This window comes from Cucumis sativus, unplaced genomic scaffold (assembly GCF_000004075.3).
Source record: "Cucumis sativus cultivar 9930 unplaced genomic scaffold, Cucumber_9930_V3 scaffold61, whole genome shotgun sequence".
Classification (NCBI taxonomy): Eukaryota; Viridiplantae; Streptophyta; class Magnoliopsida; order Cucurbitales; family Cucurbitaceae; genus Cucumis; species Cucumis sativus.
In genome coordinates this window covers 210,527-231,513 of record NW_022279556.1, presented here as the reverse complement: position 1 = coordinate 231,513, position 20,987 = coordinate 210,527, and the positions used below count along the sequence as shown (strand labels likewise).

Sequence of the window (20,987 nt, the reverse complement as noted above, 5' to 3'; positions counted from 1 at the left end):
CATGTCAGGCCTGATTTTCAAATATTCAAGAAAACTTAACAACAACACTATTTACAAATAAAAGTTTGTAAACTAAGTTTTAGTACATCTTAAACCTTAAAAGAAATCATAAAGCGGAAGCAAAATAACACATTCCCTATGGCAATCACGCTTCCTCCTGCCCCTCGCCGGTTTGCCACCTTTATTTCCTTTGCCTGAAAATTAAACATAAGAAGGGTGAGTATAACAATACTCAGTAAGAAGACCCTCTACTGTCTCGTCAGGGGAAAATAAATTGTTAAAGTTCTATTGGGACACCCTGTACAGTCGCAGTCTTGTGATCCCGTAGGATACACATTTCAGTCTAACGCCCCGAAGGACGTACATATCAGTCTGACGCCCGAGGGACGTACATATCAGTCAAGTGTTCTGCAGAACACATATCAGTCAAATGCTCCCGAAGGTGCAAAATAAATTGGTGATCCCGTCGACACCTACAAGGTAATCATCCCAATACAACCTAAACAATCTATCCTCATTCCATTCAACCCATCCTTCAGGATACTTCAAAACATCATAGAGTTCTTTCTCTCAACGTCCTAACAGTCAACTTATCTCACTTAGGTCATATGTCTGTCAATAACATACTAATACATCAGTCAATCAAACTATACAGTCAATACACCCCTCAGATCACCAGCACACAGTCATTACTTTAGCGTAACGACACCCAATCTAAACGACAATCACAAGATCGCATCTGCATCTCATACAAGCATAATCTACAATTTTCGTCCTTTCCACACACATATTATATATTCCATGACAATCACAATATGCATTCCACATTAAGTCTACTTCAATTCCTATGCATATGTATATATATTTTCAGTCAATCCACAGTGTACATTCAGCACCGAATCTACACCCATACGTGTATAAACATAAGTATCATCTCAACATCTTTACTCAGTCAAAGATAATTCATTTAGACATGCAATTCACAATCATAAGTGAGTCCAGTAGAAAATCCCTTACCATTCAAATTTGTTAAGCTCCTTAACCACGTTGAAGTCTATGAAGAACGAACCTAAACATTAAGACAATTTCTCAATAATTCCCTTCAACGCATCAGTCATTTAAATTCAACCCAATGTGAATCTTTTTGCAACTTACCCAAATCTTCGCGAAAGAAATCGAGCAGTGGCTTTGCGAAGAGATGACGTGCGGCGGAAAGACCGTATACAGATGGCCGGAGAGTCGCGCGGCAGTGCAGACGACGGAGGAGAGAAATCGGCGGCGGCTGGGCTGAAAACAGAGGAGAAAGGAGAGGGGAGACAGCCGGCGGTTACAGGTTCACGCGGCGGCCTTGCTTCGCGAACAGAGATGGCGGCCGACGGTTGCAGCGACGTCCGGCTGGGTTTGGACGGAACGGAGAGGAAAAGAGAAGATGGAGATGGCCGACGGCAGTTGCTGTGCGAACGGATGGGGCGGCTGACTGGTTGGCTGCGGCAGGACGGGAAGAAGAATAGGGAAAATGGGTGGGCGGCTGCTAGGGTACCGGAAGGAGAAGAAAAGAAAAATGAGAGAGGGGTTGTGTGCGCGCGAGAGAGAGAGGTAAATTTCTTTTTCTTTTCTTTTTATTTAAATTAAGTATAAAAATATATATATATATATAAAATTAAAAACAAAATATATATATACATACCTTTGGGGCATTACATTCTTCCCTCCTTAAGAAACTTTCGTCCTCGAAAGTTCTAATCCTGAAATAACTCTGGATAACGAGTCCTCATTTCTTCCTCTCGCTCCCATGTCGCCTCTTCAATTCGATGATTCCGCCACAAAACCTTTACTAATGGAATGCTTCTATTACGAAGCATCTTTACCTCTCTAGCCAGAATCTCCACAGGTTGTTCTACATAGCTCAAATGCTCATCAATCTCCAAGGGTTCATAGTCCACTACATGAGACGTATCGGCCACATACTTCCTCAACATCGAAACATGGAAAACATTATGAACTGCAGAGAGAGATGGTGGTAATGCCAAGCGATACGCCACAACACCAACCCTCTCTAAGATCTCAAATGGTCCAACAAAACGAGGACTTAACTTTCCTTTCTTCTCAAAACGCATAACACCCTTCATAGGTGCTACCTTCAAGAATACCTTTTCTCCCACATCGAACTTAAGGTCTTTTCGCCGTACATCGCATAACTCTTCTGTCTACTCTGCGCTGTTTGCATACGTGCTCTAATCTTTTGAATAGCCTCATTAGTAGACCGAACTAATTCAGGTCCCATCAATCTATGTTCACCAACCTCACTCCAACAAACAGGGGTTCTACAACATTTGCCATACAAAGCCTCAAATGGTGCCATACCGATGGTAGCCTGGAAACTGTTGTTATAAGCAAACTCCATCAAATGTAGATGAGAGTCCCAACTACCTGGAAACTCTATAACACAAGCTCGTAGCATATCCTCTAAAACTTGGTTCAAACGTTCAGTTTGACCATCAGTCTGTGGATGAAAGGCTGTACTGAAATCCAATCTCGTACCCATAGCAGTCTGAAGTCCCTTCCAAAACTTGGAAGTAAACCGTGCATCCCTATCAGAAACAATCGATACAGGCACTCCATGCAGTCTCACAATCTCAGTTAAATACAACTCTGCCCACTTACTAGCAGTATAAGTGGATTTTCCTGGTACAAAATGTGCCGATTTCGTAAGCCTGTCTATGACAACCAGAATCACTGTGAAACCCTTCAGGGTCTTAGGCAGCCCTGAAATAAAATCCATCGACACATTCTCCCACTTCCACTCTGGCACACTTAAGGTTGTAATAAACCTGCTGGTTTCTGTCTAGGTGCCTTAACTTGCTGACATACTAGACACTTACTAACAAATTCGCCACTTCCTTTTCATATTCCGCCACCAATAAAATCGTTTTAGATCCTGATACATTTTCGTGCTACCAGGATGCATGGAAAATGGGGAATTATGGGCTTCATCTAGTAAGTCAATCTTAACTGTACTGTTCGCTGGCACACATAAACGTCTCTCATCAACCCACCATCAGAGGATATGGAGAACTCATCAGTCTGCCCTGTTTCAACAAGGCGACGTCTCTCCATCAAATAAGGATCATTACTCTGAGCATCAACAATCTTGTGCCTCAGAGTCGGTTGCACCGTTAATTGAGCTAGCTGTGAGGTGACTCTCCCCACAGACACTGCAATCTCAGCTCTCTCCAAGTCTCGATGCAATGGTACCTGTCTAGTAATGAGTGCTGCCGAATGTGATACTTTTCTACTAAGAGCATCAGCCACCACATTCGCCTTACCAGGATGGTATAATATCTCACAGTCATAATCTTTTACCAACTCGAGCCACCTTCGCTGTCTCATATTCAACTCCTTCTGAGTGAAGAAGTACTTTAGGCTCTTATGGTCAGTAAAGATTTGTATCTTTTCACCGTACAAGTAATGTCTCCATATCTTCAATGCAAAAACCACTGCTGCCAACTCCAAATCATGTGTGGGGTAGTTCTGCTCGTGACTCTTCAACTGACGAGAGGCATAAGCAACCACCTTACCTTTCTGCATCAAAACACAACCCAGTCCTTTCTTGGAAGCATCACTGTAAATCACAAAACTTCCAGATCCATCTGGTACAGTAAGGACCGGTGCAGTAACTAACCTTTGCTTAAGGTTCTGAAAACTATCCTCACAAGCTGGACTCCAAACAAACGGAGTTCCCTTCCTTGTCAACTGAGTCAAAGGAGTAGCCAAACGTGAAAAATCCTCCACAAACCTCCGGTAGTACCCTGCTAAACCCAGAAAACTACGAACCTCACAACTGTAGAGGGTCGAGACCAACTGGTAACCGCTTCTATCTTTGCAGGGTCTACTGAAACTCCCTCACTGGAAACCACATGACCAAGAAAAGCCACCTGCTTCAACCAAAATTCGCACTTCGAGAACTTAGCATACAGTTTATTGCTCGAAGAGTCTCTAACACCTTATGTAATGTTCCTCATGTTCGCTTCAGTCTTGGAATAAACCAAATATCATCAATGAAGACTATCACAAAAGTGTCCAAGAAATCCTTAAACACCCTGTTCATCAAATCCATAAATACAGCAGGTGCATTAGTCAAACCAAAAGACATCACTATGAATTCATAATGTCCATACCTCGAACGAAAGCAGTCTTAGGAATATCACGGTCTCTAATCCTCAACTGGTGATAACCTGACCGTAAGTCAATCTTAGAGAACACCGTGGCTCCCTGTAACTGATCGAACAAATCATCGATTCTGGGTAAAGGATACCTGTTCTTGACTGTTACTTTATTCAACTCTCTATAGTCAATGCAAAGACGCATCGACCCATCCTTCTTCTTCACAAACAATACTGGTGCACCCCAAGGTGACACACTAGGTCGAATAAAGCCTTTGTCAAGCAATTCCTGTAACTGTACCTTCAGTTCTTTCAACTCAGCAGGAGCCATCCTATAAGGGGCTCTAGAAATAGGAGTAGTGTTTGGCTCCAACTCAATGCAAAATCAACCTCTCTATGTGGCGGTAGTCCTGGAAGATCTTTTGGAAATACATCTGGGTATTCTCTTACCACAGGTTCTGAAGTTAAAGAAGTCTCACCTTCCCTAGTATCCACCACACTTGCCAAAATACTCCAAGTACCCTGGCTGAGTAGTTTACTAGCTTTCATAGCTGAGATTACTTTAGGCAGTACTACTGTTCCTACTCCCTTGAATTTAAAGCTAGATGCAGTAGGGGGACTAAACACAACTTCCTTACGAGAACAATCAATACTAGCATGATTAGTAGCTAGCCAATCCATACCTAAAATTACATCAAAGTCACGCATATCTAATACCAACAAGGTTACGTCCAGCACACGACCAGCTATTCAATTTCACATGCTTTAATCTTTTCCTTAGACAACATAATTTCTCCAGACGGTGTAGACACTGACAAAACATAGTCTAAGGGTTCCACTCTAAGCATGCATGCGTCACAAAAAGCGATGAAATAAATGAATGAGAAGATCCCGAGTCAAACAAGGTCAAGGCAAAATGCCCAATACTGGTAATGTACCTGTCACTACTGTGCCGGCCTTCTCTGCCTCTGATCTATTAGTGGCAAAGATTGTACCCCGCTGTGGAGGTCTCTCTCCCTGACTGCTCGATCCAGCCCCAGTAGATCTCAAGGGACACCTATCAGCCATGTGTCCCTCTTGCTTGCACTTATAACAGACTCTCGTTCCCATCAAACAACGACCCAGGTGGCGTTTCCCACACGTATCACATACTGGCCTCTCTTGAGTAGTGTCTCCTGCACCGCCAGAACTCTGCTGGAAACTGCGAAAAGAATCACCTGGTCTCATGTTCCTCTGAGGAACTCCTACAGTTCTCTGCTCTACTTTTCTCTTTTGACCCGACGACGATCCCTTATTAAAGCTCCTTGGCTGTCTTTCATCCTTCCCAATACTCATATCCACTGCCAGACGCAGTGCTTCAGCTTGGGTAGTGGGCTTTAGTGCTCGCACAAAACCCCTAATTTCATCTCTCAATCCCTTGACGAACCTATCAGCTCTAGCCTGCTCATTACTAACAAGCTCAGGGGCAAAACGTGACAGCATATCAAACTCCTGGTCGTACTCCTCGACTGTCATATATCCTTGCTTCAACTCCAAGAATTCCTGGCTTTTGGCGTCTCTAAGGTTAGCCGAGAAAAACTTGGTATAGAAGCAGTCCTTAAACTGATCCCAGGTAATCTGCCTCACATCTCCACCTAGCATGCGCATTGTAGTCCTCCACCAGATAATGCCTCTGTCCCTCAGTAGAAAAGCAGCACACTGAACTCTGTGCTCCTCAGGACATCTCATGTAATTAAATATGGTTTCCACAGAGGACAACCACATTTCAGCTTTAGTAGGATCCTCCAGTGACCCATCAAACGTCTGAGGGTCATACTTCCGAAAGTCCCTCAAATGTTTCGCCTCAGCAGAAAGTTGGTTAGGTAATTCTTGTGCAGGAGGGGCTGCTGGTGCAGGGGAACTACAGGTGCAGGTGGGACTGCAGGTGCCTGCTGGTTTTGAGCTATGGCTGTCATAAGTTCTGTAAACCTCTGCTCCATGTGAGCAGACAGTGCATCAAACTCGACGTGAGTCACGGGGTGCAGCAGGAATTCGCTGTTCAGCTTGACCCTCAGTAGGCTGATTACGACCTACTCCTCTACCTCGGCCTCCTGCTCCTCTACCTCGGCCTCTACGACCTCCTCTACGTACTTCTTCCCTTGGCGGCATAATTCCTATTATCCACCAACAACACTCTTTAACAAAATCTTAATCATAAACATAAGCAAGTCTTTATCGTCATGCAATCTAGTTTAATTTAGGCAAGGTCATGCAAATAAACCATACATATAAGCATAAAGCATACCTGACGAGAGACGAAGGGTCGCGTTTGCCATAGGAACACAAAAACATAGACTTACATCGTAAGTCAGTCTACAGAACCTAAAACTTAGGCTCTGATACCAACTGTAACGACCCAACTTTTCTAAGTAAGTCGGTCGTTAATTTTTAACAAATAAGACTTTGATTGATACAAATCGAAACGTAAGTCAATTTAAAAAAAAAACATGTCAGGCCTGATTTTCAAATATTCAAGAAAACTTAAAATAACACTATTTACAAATAAAAGTTTGTAAACTAAGTTTTAGTACATCTTAAACCTTAAAAGAAATCATAAGCGGAAGCAAAATAACACATTCCTATGGCAATCACGCTTCCTTCCTGCCCCTCGCCGGTTTGCCACCTTTATTTCCTTTGCCTGAAAATTAAACATAAGAAGGGTGAGTATAACAATACTCAGTAAGAGACCCTCTACTGGTCTCGTCAGGGGAAAATAAATTGTTAAAGTTCTATTGGGACACCCTGTACAGTCGCAGTCTTGTGATCCCGTAGGATACACATTTCAGTCTAACGCCCCGAAGGACGTACATATCAGTCTGACGCCCCGAGGGACGTACATATCAGTCAAGTGTTCTGCAGAACACATATCAGTCAAATGCTCCCGAAGGTGCAAAATAAATTGGTGATCCCGTGGGACACCTACAAGGTAATCATCCCAATACAACCTAACAATCTATCCCCTCATTCCATTCAACCCATCCTTCAGATACTTCAAAACATAGAGTTCTTTCTCTCAACGTCCTAACAGTCAACTTATCTCACTTAGGTCATATGTCTGTCAATAACATACTAATACATCAGTCAATCAAACTATACAGTCAATACACCCCTCAGATCACCAGCACACAGTCATACTTTAGCGTAACGACACCCAATCTAAACGACAATCACAAGATCGCATCTGCATCTCATACAAGCATAATCTACAATTTTCGTCCTGTCCACATCCACACACATATATATATATTCCATGACAATCACAATATGCATTCCACATTAAGTCTACTTCAATTCCTATGCATATGTATATATATTTTCAGTCAATCCACAGTGTACATTCAGCACCGAATCTACACCCATACGTGTATAAACATAAGTATCATCTCAACATCTTTACTCAGTCAAAGATAATCATTTAGACATGCAATTCACAATCATAAGTGAGTCCAGTAGAAAATCCCTTACCTTCAAATTTGTTAAGCTCCTTAACCACGTTGAAGTCTATGAAGAACGAACCTAAACATTAAGACAATTTCTCAATAATTCCCTTCAACGCATCAGTCATTTAAATTCAACCCAATGTGAATCTTTTTGCAACTTACCCAAATCTTCGCGAAAGAAATCGAGCAGTGGCTTTGCGAAGAGATGACGTGCGGCGGAAAGACCGTATACAGATGGCCGGAGAGTCGCGCGGCAGTGCAGACGACGGAGGAGAAGAAATCGGCGGCGGCTGGGCTGAAAACAGAGGAGAAAGGAGAGGGGAGACAGCCGGCGGTTACAGGTTCACGCGGCGGCCTTGCTTCGCGAACAGAGATGGCGGCCGACGGTTGCAGCGACGTCCGGCTGGGTTTGGACGGAACGGAGAGGAAAAGAGAAGATGGAGATGGCCGACGGCAGTTGCTGTGCGAACGGATGGGGCGGCTGACTGCGGTTGGCTGCGGCAGGACGGGAAGAAGAATAGGGAAAATGGGTGGGCGGCTGCTAGGGTACCGGAAGGAGAAGAAAAGAAAAATGAGAGAGGGGTTGTGTGCGCGCGAGAGAGAGAGGTAAATTTCTTTTTCTTTTCTTTTTATTTAAATTAAGTATAAATATATATATATATATATAAAATTAAAAACAAAATATATATATACATACCTTTGGGGCATTACACAATTTAAATTAAATTAAACATCAAGACCCCTCACGAAGATGAATCTCTGTTCATTTTTCTTTTTATTAACAAACAAAAGTTTTTAGGTCCACTTCTTTCAACAACATCCTCAAGGATCCTTAATTATCTCTTTCCAAGTTCATAACCAATCTAGTCATGCAAAGATTAAGGTTCATGGCCAATCAACAATTAATCTGTGATTAAGATATTATGAACGTTATTCACATAAAAACATGAAAAGATTAAGAGCGAATAATCAGATGCATTACAAAGAATAATTCATAAACTTTGTCTACATCTATCCCTAGAATTAAGAGTTTAGCTACCCCATACTTCACAATCTAAAACACAAAACTCAATACAATACCATAACAAAAATTCCAGGAGAAGAAAAAGAAAACGAAGAAGAAAAGCTAGTGATTCGTATTATTATAATATTGTGTATAACAGTATGTGTTTTTTAATATTCCATGTTTCCAGCTCCAGTGTACCAAAATATTATCACAAACTCCACAATCCTTCTCTTTCCAATCCCTAAACTAACCAATGAATCATATTCGCACGCTTGGTAGCCTTGTTCAAAATATTATATATTACAATTATAATAACTTGTATCCCCCATTTTCAAGCCTAAAATGCAAAACCTTTCTTCCATTCTCTAAGGCATATTTCCTCTTCTTTAATTTTGCATTCCAATTTTAAATTACAAATTACAAATTTTAATCACAAAGGAAAAAAGGAAAATTATTACCTTTAGAAATGGAAGAAAATGAATGAGTAACCATGAAGGATTTGGAAACGAATAGAGGTTTAGCGAAAGTGGAATGCGACAGAAGGACGGTGAACGTGTTTACTCGTTTTCGAACAGAGAATGTGTTTACGCATTTCGAACGGTGAACAGACGGACGCAAATCGACGAAGGTGAAGGGAACGAAAAGAAGACGAACGGTGACGGACAATGAACGCAAATGAATGAAGGTGAACGCTGATGAACGCGAAGGGAAGTCTTTTTCGGCGATGAACGCAGATGAATGCACAAATGAATGCAAAGGGAAGGTTAGGTGAACGACACTTTTGATTTCGGGTGGAGAAGGGACAGAGTCGCGGCGAATTAGGTTTAATTAAGAAAAGGGAAAGTGATCTAATTGAAACGTTGAGTTTTGTAAAAGAATATTAACACAATAATTTTTTAGAAATTTCTTGACGTTTTTAAAACGTCAAAAACAATTTAAAATTTCTTGAAGTTTTTAAAAACATCAATGATTTTTTAGAATTATCTGGACGTTTTAAAAACGTCAAGAATTTTTTATAAATTTCTTGACGTTTTTAAAAATGTCAAGAACTTTTTAGAATTATCTCGACATTTTAAAAACGTTAAGAATTTTTAATAAATTACTTGATGCTTTTAAAACGTCGAGGAAAACTATATATTATTGACATTTAAAAAACGTCAAGAATGTTGAATTCGGAAATATTCTTGGCGATTTTTAAACGTCAAAAAGCCTGTTTTTGTAGTAGTGTTTTTGGGGACAAGACTGAGTGAGGAGTTGGGATTATAATTGCACAAAATGGAATCCACTTATTTCCTACTTTAGGGTAAGTAGATGAATGTTAGCTTAAATGGTGTCTCCAAAACTTGAACAAAGGGCCCGTACCCTCTCTATGACATGAGAGGGGTTTTTGTTTATTAGTAGGACCATAAACAAGTTGTTCATTAGAGGAGCACTGGTTTTTAAGGATTAGAGGTAACATAGGGGTAAAGCGGTAAATTGATCCAACTAGTGTTACAAACACTCGTGAAGGACTAACTTACTATTATTGGTCTATATCCGTGGACACATAAATATATTTTTAGTGAGAAGAGTTCAGTTGTGAGTCTTTAGTGGAGTGTACACACAACTAACGAATATTGATTAATGTGGTTAATGAGTTTAGCCAATTAATCTTAGATCGTTGTAGCTTCTGATATGTAGGTCCTTTAGGTCCCTTTCCTAGCTCGTAAAGGGTAATGAGATTTATTTATATTGGTTGTAATTTAAAATGTTTAAATTTAACTTGGGAATTAGTATAATGTATAGTGATACATTGTAATATAAAGTTTATCAAACTTTACTATATAAATTTAACTTTGGGGATGATTCAAAATTAACTTATGAGAGTTAAAATATTTGAATGAGTTCAAATATTAATTTAATGTGAATTGGATTCATATTAAAATTATTGAGAGAAACTTATATTTGAATATGATTCAAATTTAATTTAAGTTAAATATAAGATAAATAATTTAGTGTTATTAGTTAATTGGAGAATTAATTAATAGTTTAGTTTAATATTATTTAATTAAATTCGATTTCATTAATTATTAACTAATTGATTAATGTTTAATTAATCAGTAGATTTGAAATATATATTAATTTAATTATTTGTAAATTAATAGAATCTCATGGTTCTCTTCTACTTCATTTTCTATTCCTAGAAGGAAAGAGAGTTATAATATCTAGAAGAAAACAATTTTCTTAAAAAAATGAATTAATAAAAAATGAAAAACTAAGGCTAACGCTATTGCTCTTTGCAAAAAGAAAAGAGTTTCTCTCAAATATCTCTAAACTTTTTCCCATCCCAATTGGTTCCACAAACCAATCTCATCACAGAGGTACTCTTTGCAATTTAAGCTCTCTTTGCAATGGACAGTCTTCAAAGTTTTTTTTAACGATGTTTCCAATGCTTTCCTTTCTCTCTCGTGTTTAATAAAACCAATTTCTCTTAAAACCTGTAGAGAGGCTACATGGTATCCAATTTCATACAACTGACGTGTTCATCGAGTTACAACAAGCTCCGCACAATAGTTTGTTCCGTGTTTGAAAAGTTGTGATTGTGACACCTGCACATGAGGTTAGAATGAGACATGGCAAGGCAAGCCCTACGCGCGCCTGCCAACTTCTGCCACAATATTTTGTATGCAAGCTAATGTCTTTAGGCTGTTTTTGTGGTTTTTGGAAATTTTAAGCAAAGTTTTGATATTTTTATGATCAACGGGAATTAAATGGAATTATTTCCCATTATTTTTCATTATTTTAGATTTGAAGGAGATCGAACAAGTTTATAAGCCAAGGGTCCAAGCTACTCTCTATAAATGACAAAAATGAGTTTAAACATGAATTTACTATCAAATGTTTCAAGCATGCTTTGATGTTTGAATATTTGAGGATACTGACTTATAAAGTATTTCCAAAGCATGAATTTAGAAACATTTTGGTAAACATGTTTTTATTCATGAATTTACTAATGAAAATTATAAGCAATCATGATTGTGCTAAGTTTTCAAAATGTTTAAGCTTGAAAATAATATTAGCATGTTTTAGTCTATACCTAAAATATTCTAAGATATATAGCAACCCTTCGGGAGAGATTTTCTTGTGCATAGAGGTCATTTGATTTGGATATTCAATAAATACCTAGCTTTCCATCATTGGTATTAGATAAGAGATGAAGACTTCTAAAGATGCTTAGTTTCCCATCTCAAGGGACGAGAGCCTGTACGAATGCCTAGTTTTCCATCTCATTGTAGTTATAACGAGATAGGGCACAATTGATGCCTAGAGTTTCATCTCGTAAGTATCGTATCACGGGATAGGGCTTCTATGCCTAGTTTATTGTTTTTTGTCTCGACGATGATAGGTATAGCAACTGAAAGGGAAAGTTTGAGATAAGTTGTTTGAGTTTGATTTCATTTATGTTAAGAGTTAATTGTTAAATACTTATTATTTCAAAACGATGTTTTATAAAACAATCACTCATTGGGCTATTTAGCTCACTCTTTGGATAAATATCCCCATATGGATTACGTTGTTTGGAAAATTAAACTGTGCTTTAGTACTTCAAAGAAAACTTCCCTCTCATGTCCTCTCACCTCATGTCTGCCCCATTTGTGTTGATAACATGAAAAATATTTAGCACCTTTTAATTGACTATGTCTTTGTATCGAAATGTTGGTTCCGTCTTCTCCAAACATTCAATATTTGTTGGGTTTTTTTGCTCAATCAAGGCTTATTCTTCTTTGTTCTCGACCTGCTACCTATGGTTTATGATTTTGTTTTGGATATATTATTTTATCATTTTGTTTGGTTTTATATTTGTGGCTTTTGTTTTGTTTTGTTTTGTTTTTTTTTTTTTTTTTGAAAAGGAGACAACCTCTTTATTAATATTAAAATAATAATAATAATTAGACAAAAGCTCATAGTACAAGAGAGTTATACAATGAACATGTAACCATGGATCAGGGGGTGCACCTTGGCATCTCAACTAGGTTGCCACCCCCATAGCACCCTCATCATATCCAACCAAGCTAAAACCCATAACAAAGGAGTAATGTCCAAAGGCAAAACAAACACAAAAAAAGCCTTCTATTTGTGGCTTTTGGTTTTGATCTTGTGTTGTCGCTTTTTGGATGTGATGAGGGCGCTAAGGGGGTGTCAACCTAGTTGAGATGTCCAGGTGCGTCTGTTGATCCTCCATCCTATTGCTCTTTGTATAATCCTCATGACATTGAGCTTTGTCTCTTCATATTTCAATATTAATAATAGTGAGACTCATATCTTTTTTTTTAAAAAAATATGGGTTAATTTGATAAAAGTGTTGCTAGCAGAGATTTGGTTTGAGCACAACCAACATATTTTCCATGATAACAAAAGGGATTTGCGTGGTGAGAATAGATCTATTAGATCTCTTGGAGCAATAAAAAAGAAATAAGATCTTTATGTGAAAGTCGAACTTTTTTTATGGAGCATTGTGAAGAAAGGCCTTTACTTTTGGGCAACATTGGAATTGGGGCATGGTTGTGCGCTTATTATCAAAAGTTGTCCCCTAACGATCAAACTGGTTCACTGTTGCGAAATGGTGGGTTAGTTTAGGACATGTCATTATTCTCGAACCTTCAGATAAATGTCCTTATCTTAGGGAATTAAAAGTTGTTCAACACAGGCTTGAAACAGACATGTATAGGGCTTCTGTATTTTCCCATAAGGAGCCAATGATTGATTATATATTGGTCGATTTTGCAAAGGGAAAGATTTCCCTAACACGTATTGTAAAAAATATGTAGTTGGCTAGTAGTGAAAAGTTAGCAAGGCTATTCATGTTTCTCTTGGTGTTCCCTCTCACTCATCTTGAAGCTTATTGTGGGGCATTTTGTCAACTTACTTTGGGTTTCTTTTGTCTTCTATTTTAATTAATTACTTCGTACTTATTTTACATTTTAGTTTTCATTAGTGCGTCCTGGATAGAGGATTTTGTTTAGCTCGTTGTTATTGTTGATAAAATTAAAATGCCAACGATTACAATTCTTGAGAACGGACTCATCTGTTTCCAATTCAGATGCCCAAAACTTGTTGAATGGATCCTATCTCGTTGATCGCGACATCTTGCTGGCAAAAGTATGCTCCTCCGTAAATGGACTCTAGGTATTGTCCCTAAATCCTTTGCTTTTTATTATGTTCCTATATGGATTAAACTAGGTAGGATTCCAATGGAGTTATGGACAGATGTCAGATTGACTGTTGTGGCTAGTGCTATAGGCAAACTATAGTTATGGACTCTCCTATGCCTGCTGAATTTACAATTCACCTTAGGGGAGAGGATTTCGTTATGACTGTGAATTATGAGTGGAAGCCTCGAAGGTGTAATTTGTGCGGTCTTTTGGGCATTCTAGTGGTAAGTGTCCTAAGATTGTGGAAAACAAAGTTCATCAGAGGAGGATGTGAGCAAGGTGGTTTCAAACAAGAGGAGGAACGGACAATTGTGTCTTGTGGATGTGGTGTTAGACTTTAAATAGTTGGAGGAAAGTAAGACTAATAGCTCCCCCATTAGCATATTAAGGAAAAGGAGGTAGGTAATCGGAATGAAATTACTCGTTATTAGGAAGAAAAGAGAGTTGGTTTATGTTCGAGAGAAGGGTAAACGTGTGGATGTGATTATGCCTAACTCTTTTGGCAGCCTTATGAAGTTGGGTGAGGGAGACAAGTGGACCTTATCTATAGTGGATGACTCCCCTCCCACCCTACAAGTGGATGATACCGCTATGGTTCTTAGGCGTATGTTATTAATCACCTTAAGATCATTTCAAAATATAAATATATTTTTAGTATAAGTCCTCACGTTCGACTCTAGACTCACCAAGAAACCTTATTTGGATATTACGAATATGACAAAATTAGTGATATTAGATGACTATCAAACGATAATCATAGGGTTATCAACTTTTAAATTTACTACTTTTAAAATTTAGAAAATGTAGTGACATGAGTCATGTGATTATAAATGTTTTTGTTATTTTTGCAGGGTTCCAAAGAAAAAAGAAAAAAGTAAGATGTGATTGATAATATGTGAAAAAAGGAAAAAAATTAAAGAAACATAACTCGATATATCTAATTTGTTTAAAAACGACCCCATTTGTAATTTTTCTTTTCAAAAGTCACACAACATCTTTTTGGAAAGTTTTTTTAGAGAAGCATGCCAATACCTTCATCCTACGTATGTAGATGTATTTATGAATAATTTTTAAAAGTTCAAAACAATTTTTTTTAACATTTCAAAGTTTAAGGTTATTTTTTTACACAAACTACAAAATTCAAATTTTTTGTAATTTAACTAAATACTGTTGTATATATATATATATATATATATAAATTAGTTATCTTTTTTAGTCCTATATTGTAAAAAAATATGATTATCGATTTATCGAAATCTAATTTGTAAATGGATTAAAACATTTAGTTTGTTGAAAAAAAATGACAAAACAATGGACCAATGGACAGCTAATACGAGTCAGTGAACCGAATACACAAAATTCTCTAAATCCAATTAAGCAAGATTTCAAAAAAAAAAAATTCTAATAAAAACCCTACATGTACAGTCTCTCTCATTTAAAATTTCTTTATCCTCTTCTCTAACGGCCAAGTCTCCCTCTCCCTCTCCTCTCCCTCCTCTTCTCTCTTGCTCTCTTGTCTTCTTTGGCCTATCTCTCAATTTCCGTTTCTGTAAGGAAGAAACCCTATCATACCCATTTCGCGGATCCATCTTCTTCTCTTAATCTCTCTTCTTCTTAGTGCGTCCTTTCCATTTCTTCGTACACTCCAGTTTTCCTTTCTCTTCTCAAAATCCTAAGGCCTATCTCTGAATTTCCGTTTCTTTAAGGAAGAAACCCTATCATACCCATTTCACCGATCCATCTTCTTCTCTTAGCGCGTCCTTTCCATTTCTTCTTCTTCTTCTTTGTTCGTACACTCCATTTTCCCTTTCTCTTCTCAAACCCTAATTCTCTTTAATTAATTAATTCCCTCTCCTTTCTCTCTCACTTCCTCCCTCTTCCATTAATGGCAGGTTCTCCTCATCTTCCTCCTTTCTCCAGTGTTGATTCCTCCTCTACTTCGACCTGTGATGCTCTTTTCTTCTTCCCTCGCAATTTCGATTCCACCATCGTCACCGATTTTGGTTGCAATTTCTACTCTCTTCAACCTCAACCTTCTGGATTCCCTCACTCTCACCGGATTGACTTCAATGTCCTTGGAACCTCCACTACTACTACTAGTACTCCACTCATCAAAGAATCCGCTGGATTATCAGACGCTCCTCTTCCTTTCCTTTCTAATCCTTGTCTCTCTTCCAACTCCAGTAGTGAGCCCCGAACAAATCGCATTACTCCGTGAGTTCCCAATTAATTCCATCTTTATTTAATATTCATATGTCCTCTTTCCATTTGTTTCAATTATTGAATAGAAAGTTAATTGAATGAACTATGTTCCAATAATTTCATGTGGTTCTGGTAAAGCACAGTGCATCCGGTCGAACTTCCCCCATTATGTAATTTTATGGAGGTAGTTTTGTAAATTGGATTGAAACAGGGGCTATTCAATGTGTATGCATTAAAATATAGGGATTGTTTTTCAATTAAATATAAATCGATTGAGCCTCTGATGTGCTAGTAAGCATCAGATCTCCTCTGTGTATATATAGTTAGGTACTCTTCTTTTTTTTATAGATTCCGTCATATATATCACGGTCTGAAGTTGTAGCTAAACTTGCTTTCATCTTCAGTTTCTATCACTATTTAAAGGTCAGATTTTGTTCGATTAGAAGAATGTAAATTTGTCAAGGAAAATAGCATGCTTAGTTTAATTGTACTCAAATATTGTTACTAAAACAATTGCTTTATTTGTGTTGATACCATTATTTGTGTGGTAGATCTCTTGATTCATTTTGATGTTTGTATTTTGAAGACATACAAAGGTCATAATACTAGTTGCTATTCTTTTTATCTTGGTACGTTTCATTTTTGTTTTAATATTTCACTGTCTCTATAATTGATTGTACAAACATATCTCATCATTCAATCACTTTTCAAGTTTTAGATTTTGAAATTTGTACATATTGGGGTTTTCCTTTTTCTTTATTTTGGATTATTTCAAATCTCCAAAGATCTTTCTTGTAACATTTGCATATTTTAGTTTGTTAAAATCTTCGAAAGTAGAGGAGAAGGCTCCAAAAGCATTCTGTCTCTCATTGCCTTGCCCTAACATTATCATCTGTGTAAGATGTGCCAATGAGTAGACCATTTTCTTTTACTTTTTTTTCCATAGCTTTTGAACCACTTTCCCTTTCTCTCCTTCTCTTTCATTCTTCTTTTATGTTAATTGGAAGAAAGCTTTGAGGCCTCTCTTGAAAATAATGAGGTTTTGAAGGGGATAGAAAGAGAGTGATGGTGGGATCCATCAAAGGTTTGGGATTTCACACAATGTTCGCATCACTCTTTTAAATGTAATTAGAGGTTGAGGAGTTGATCGTCGATCATAGATAAGGAGGGGCTGGTTAGTGGCTTGGAAAAGAGTTCAGACAACATTAATTTTTCTAAAAAATAAAACCAACCTTCCGACGGTTGGTTAACACTCCTCGACAGTCGAGATAGGGTAAGACTTGTATTCTGGTTCTGTTGATACCTATATTTGTGCTTCATCACTTTATAATTGTACTTTTATTTATCCCCTTTGTATATTTCCATGTGTTTCATGTTTGTCTTTTATGTTTCTTCTATTTATATATTTCTTCATGTTCTTCTCCATTCGGGTTTGCTCTTGCGGAGGTTACACATTCATTGTTGTGCTGGTACTTTAGTTAATGATGTCTAGTAATTTTTGTTTTGCAAATTTTCTTGTTAGTGCTCAAGTTTGATTTCATACTGCCTTTAGCATAGCTTTACGACTGCAGAATTCAATTGCACGTTGCCCTTTTTTATTTTGTATTACTGATGGACTTATTTGTGATACCTTTAAAGAAGAAAATTTATGGCTATTTGTGTTGAAGTTTATTTGTTGATTATTGGTTGGTTTTTTCCCTCCACTTTTCTTAATATTTTGAAGTGTGTAATAAGGTAAGCAATTTTTTAGTCCCCTAAATTTGTTTTGTTGATGAATTGTTCCCTTTTTTTTCTCGATTTTGTTTTCAGGTTTTCATCATTATTCATTTGGTGGCTAAATATTACTCATGGGTATTTGTTCGATCTTATTTTGTTGTGATCAATTGATATACATAATATGCACTATAAATTTGTTAAATTGTTGTATTATTTGCTTTTTTAATAAGGTTTGAGGAACCTCAAGGTACGTTTTGTTAAAGCATATTTTATATTGATAAATTTGAAGTTGTCAAGTCTATAACAATGATAATGTTAATACGAGTAAATTTATAGCAAATTTAGTTGACTTAACTTATTTACATGCTGGTTGCTCGGACTCTTGGAAAAACCTTACGTGCATTTTAACCCATAAGAGGACTTAAGGTTGTTATGACTTACATATCAGTTTTTGAGATTTTCCTTTGTAATTTTTCATAGACCTTATTGTAGTTTTTTGTTCTTCATTTTTGTTTGTAGGACGTTTCTAGAGAATGCAAGACCATGTTTGAGTGAGAAATTGGTCTTGATGAAATTGAGAGTTCAATGAACAGCACACCGTATCACCCGTATTTCTATTTCTAAAGCAGAAGGGCTTTCGGTGGCTGAAACAAGTGAGTGATTAAGTTTTTTATCACCCGTATTATTTGTTATCACTAGGGAAAGAAAGCTGAGTAGAAAAAGTAGAATGCCAAATGGAAAAAAAAAGATTAGTAAGCAGCGTTATTATTTTAAAATAGAAAACAAAAATTAACATTATTGTTAAACCGAGCCATTCTCGAGAATATGAAATAGAATTGGATAGCTGCCATGCATCGTGTCTATGAATGTTAAGAATGAAACTATCGGTAGGGTTATAGAATAATCATTCTATCAGCCTCAATTATGATACAGGTTTATGAAATAGAATTTTCTTATGTATTGTAATAGTAGAAGATTCTTCGTCAGGAAGCAAAGCTTATAGCTTTGAAGAGTATCTAAAGGTTACAGAAGAGCAACCGAAAGCTTATGATCAGCTCCAAACCAATTTTCCAGCACAAAGCCAGAGTGGATCCCAAGTACAAGAAGGTTGTTAAAATCAAATCTCTTATGTCTTATTTCATAACTATTTAGTTTTGATCTTAAGTACAACAATTTTCATTTTTTTCTAGGTGAACATTGTATGTGCTTAGAAATTAAGTGTTTTGAAAATTAGAGGTGAGCAATCACACTTAGAAACTAAGTGTAGAACCATAGAAATGTTACCCCATCGGTTCTAGCAATGCCTAGTTACCGCAGTTCATAACAAAGAAAGAAAAGAGGCTCGTAAATGCAGACCATAAAAAAGTGAGACAATCAACAATTATAAAAAAAACATATGCAATATGCATTAAAAAAAGCTCATAAAAAATACAGAGTCAAGTTGGTTAGGTCAAGTAGAACATGTTGAGTTCCCTAGCTATTAGAGCTTTTGGGGGAAAACATCGCTTTTGGCCTAACCAAAACTAGACCATAGTGTTTTAAACATAACGTCAAGTTTGATTGAGGGCTTTGAAAAGAGGAGGAATCCTCCTCGATCCACAGTAGGGCGAAAATGAGGCTTGTTGTCACTTCGAAGGGAGCAGTCAAACTTAGCATTGAGTTTGATTTTTTTTTTGAAAAGGTAATGATAATATTATACAACAACAAGGTGGACCTCACATCCTGAGGTCAAGACAAAAGAGTGAACAACACTCACAGAACAAGTAGTTAGACAAAACAACCCATAAGTACCCAAAACAACCCCACATCTTGGGAACAAGAACTAAAACCAAAAGAAACCAACTAGTGTTCCAAACATTAAAAGGACAAGAAGAAGAGAGAAAGACAACAAAGTTAATAAAGAGAAGAGAAACCCCATAACCCGGGGACAAGCAAACGAAAAGAACATTAAATAAGACCATGAACACCATCCGACCAAGAAGCAGCACGCGCTTTAATACACGACCAAATGAGCTGGAATACAACCATAGGCTCCCAAATAGCACCTTCATGAAGACGATGATTTCGCTCCTGCCAAATGAAATAAATTGTAGCACACCAGAGAAGGCGCCACAGTTTTCTCCTCACACTCTTCCCAATACCCTGATTATAAATCCAAGATAACTCAACCCCCAATAACCGATTCTATGAGAAGATGACATAAGCAAAAGGATCCTCGACCAAATCTCCCACCCAAAATGACAAGAAAAAAACAAATGATACGAATCGCGCAAAAGGTAGAGAACAAGGAAGATATATGTCAGGAAGCAAATCTTTCTAGATATTCTGGAGAAAAGGTGATAAACTCCCATAATAGCACCAAGCCTAATACCATTGCGAATACAGAAGAAAGTAAAGGAGGAATGAATTGGCCGATGAGAACTATTACTCTACGAGGAACAACAAAAGAGGAAGTACGGAAAGAGGGACAGACGAAGCACTTATTTGATGCTGAATTTCAATCTAGAAAGAAGGGATTGTTCTTTCGCTGTAATGAGAAATATTCTCATGACCACAAATGCAAGATGAAAGAGCAAAGGGAATTGCGAATGATTGTTGTGAAGGAAGAAGGCGAGGAGTATGAAATTATTGAAGAAGGAGGAATTGATCAGAAAGAATTGAATGCCCCTGAGATCGTAGAGGAGAGTCAAGTGATGGTGGAATTATCCATTAATTATGTGGTGGGATTATCCAACCTAGGGAAAATGAAGGTAAAAGAGATGATACAAGGGAAGGTGCCTATAGTACTAATTGATTGTGGAGTCACACGCAATTTCATTTCAGAAAAAAATAGTGAAAGAGTTGCAACTGAGTATAAGAGAAACGTCGAATTATGGAGTTATTTTGGGCTCGGGCACTGTAGTCAAAGGGAAGGTAATTTGTGAAGATGTTGAGTTAATGCTGGGAGACTAGAAGGTAGTGAATGAGTTTTTACCCTTGAAGTTGGGAGGGGTAGTTGCCATACTTGGAATGCAGTGATTGTATTCCTTGGGAACGACTGGAGTGGATTGGAAGAATATGATGTTAACATTTACATATCAGGGGAAGAAGGTGATAATCCAAGGAGATCCGAGCCTAACCAAGGTCAGGGTCTGTCTTAAGAAGTTTATGAAAACATTGGGGGGAAGAAGATCAAGGCTTTTTAGTAGAGTGCATAGCCTTAGAGAAAAGTGAATCCTTAGAAGAAGAG

At 37.6% G+C, this 20,987-nt stretch overlaps 2 protein-coding genes and 2 long non-coding RNA genes across 5 annotated transcripts; all 4 read right to left on the bottom strand.

Moving 5' to 3' along the window:
• Positions 1 to 1,019: 1,019 nt before the first annotated feature.
• On the bottom strand, positions 1,020 to 1,270 carry LOC116406062. The gene is made up of 2 exons (XR_004219128.1): positions 1,156 to 1,270; positions 1,020 to 1,069 (listed from the first exon to the last, which is right to left on the bottom strand). It is a non-coding gene; the product is annotated as an uncharacterized LOC116406062 (long non-coding RNA).
• A 469-nt stretch (positions 1,271 to 1,739) lies between these two features.
• On the bottom strand, positions 1,740 to 2,117 carry LOC116406055. The gene has a single exon (XM_031889776.1). It carries the CDS (start codon positions 2,115 to 2,117, stop codon positions 1,740 to 1,742), a length of 378 nt encoding a protein of 125 aa, XP_031745636.1.
• Positions 2,118 to 2,994: 877 nt separating this feature from the next.
• LOC116406054 lies at positions 2,995 to 6,142 on the bottom strand. The gene is made up of 5 exons (XM_031889775.1): positions 6,068 to 6,142; positions 5,102 to 5,966; positions 4,554 to 4,846; positions 4,179 to 4,464; positions 2,995 to 3,809 (listed from the first exon to the last, which is right to left on the bottom strand). Exons 1-5 carry the CDS (start codon positions 6,140 to 6,142, stop codon positions 2,995 to 2,997), a joined length of 2,334 nt encoding a protein of 777 aa, XP_031745635.1.
• Positions 6,143 to 6,184: 42 nt separating this feature from the next.
• LOC116406061 lies at positions 6,185 to 8,275 on the bottom strand. 2 transcript variants are annotated; one of them, XR_004219127.1, is made up of 3 exons: positions 7,805 to 8,275; positions 7,668 to 7,718; positions 6,185 to 6,316 (listed from the first exon to the last, which is right to left on the bottom strand). It is a non-coding gene; the product is annotated as an uncharacterized LOC116406061 (long non-coding RNA). The 2 variants fall into 2 exon arrangements; XR_004219126.1 differs by lacking the exon at positions 6,185 to 6,316 and adding an exon at positions 6,780 to 6,840.
• Positions 8,276 to 20,987: the final 12,712 nt, after the last annotated feature.

Coding starts and splice junctions, on each gene's coding strand:
- LOC116406055 (XM_031889776.1), bottom strand. CDS start 2,117: ATGCGTTTTGAGAAGAAAGGAAAGTTAAGTCCTCGTTTTGTTGGACCA.
- LOC116406054 (XM_031889775.1), bottom strand. CDS start 6,142: ATGGAGCAGAGGTTTACAGAACTTATGACAGCCATAGCTCAAAACCAG. Junction 4,847..5,101: donor GGCCGGCACAGTAGTGACAG/GTACATTACCAG, acceptor ATGTAATTTTAG/GTATGGATTGGCTAGCTACT. Junction 3,810..4,178: donor TAAGACTGCTTTCGTTCGAG/GTATGGACATTA, acceptor TGGGTTTAGCAG/GGTACTACCGGAGGTTTGTG.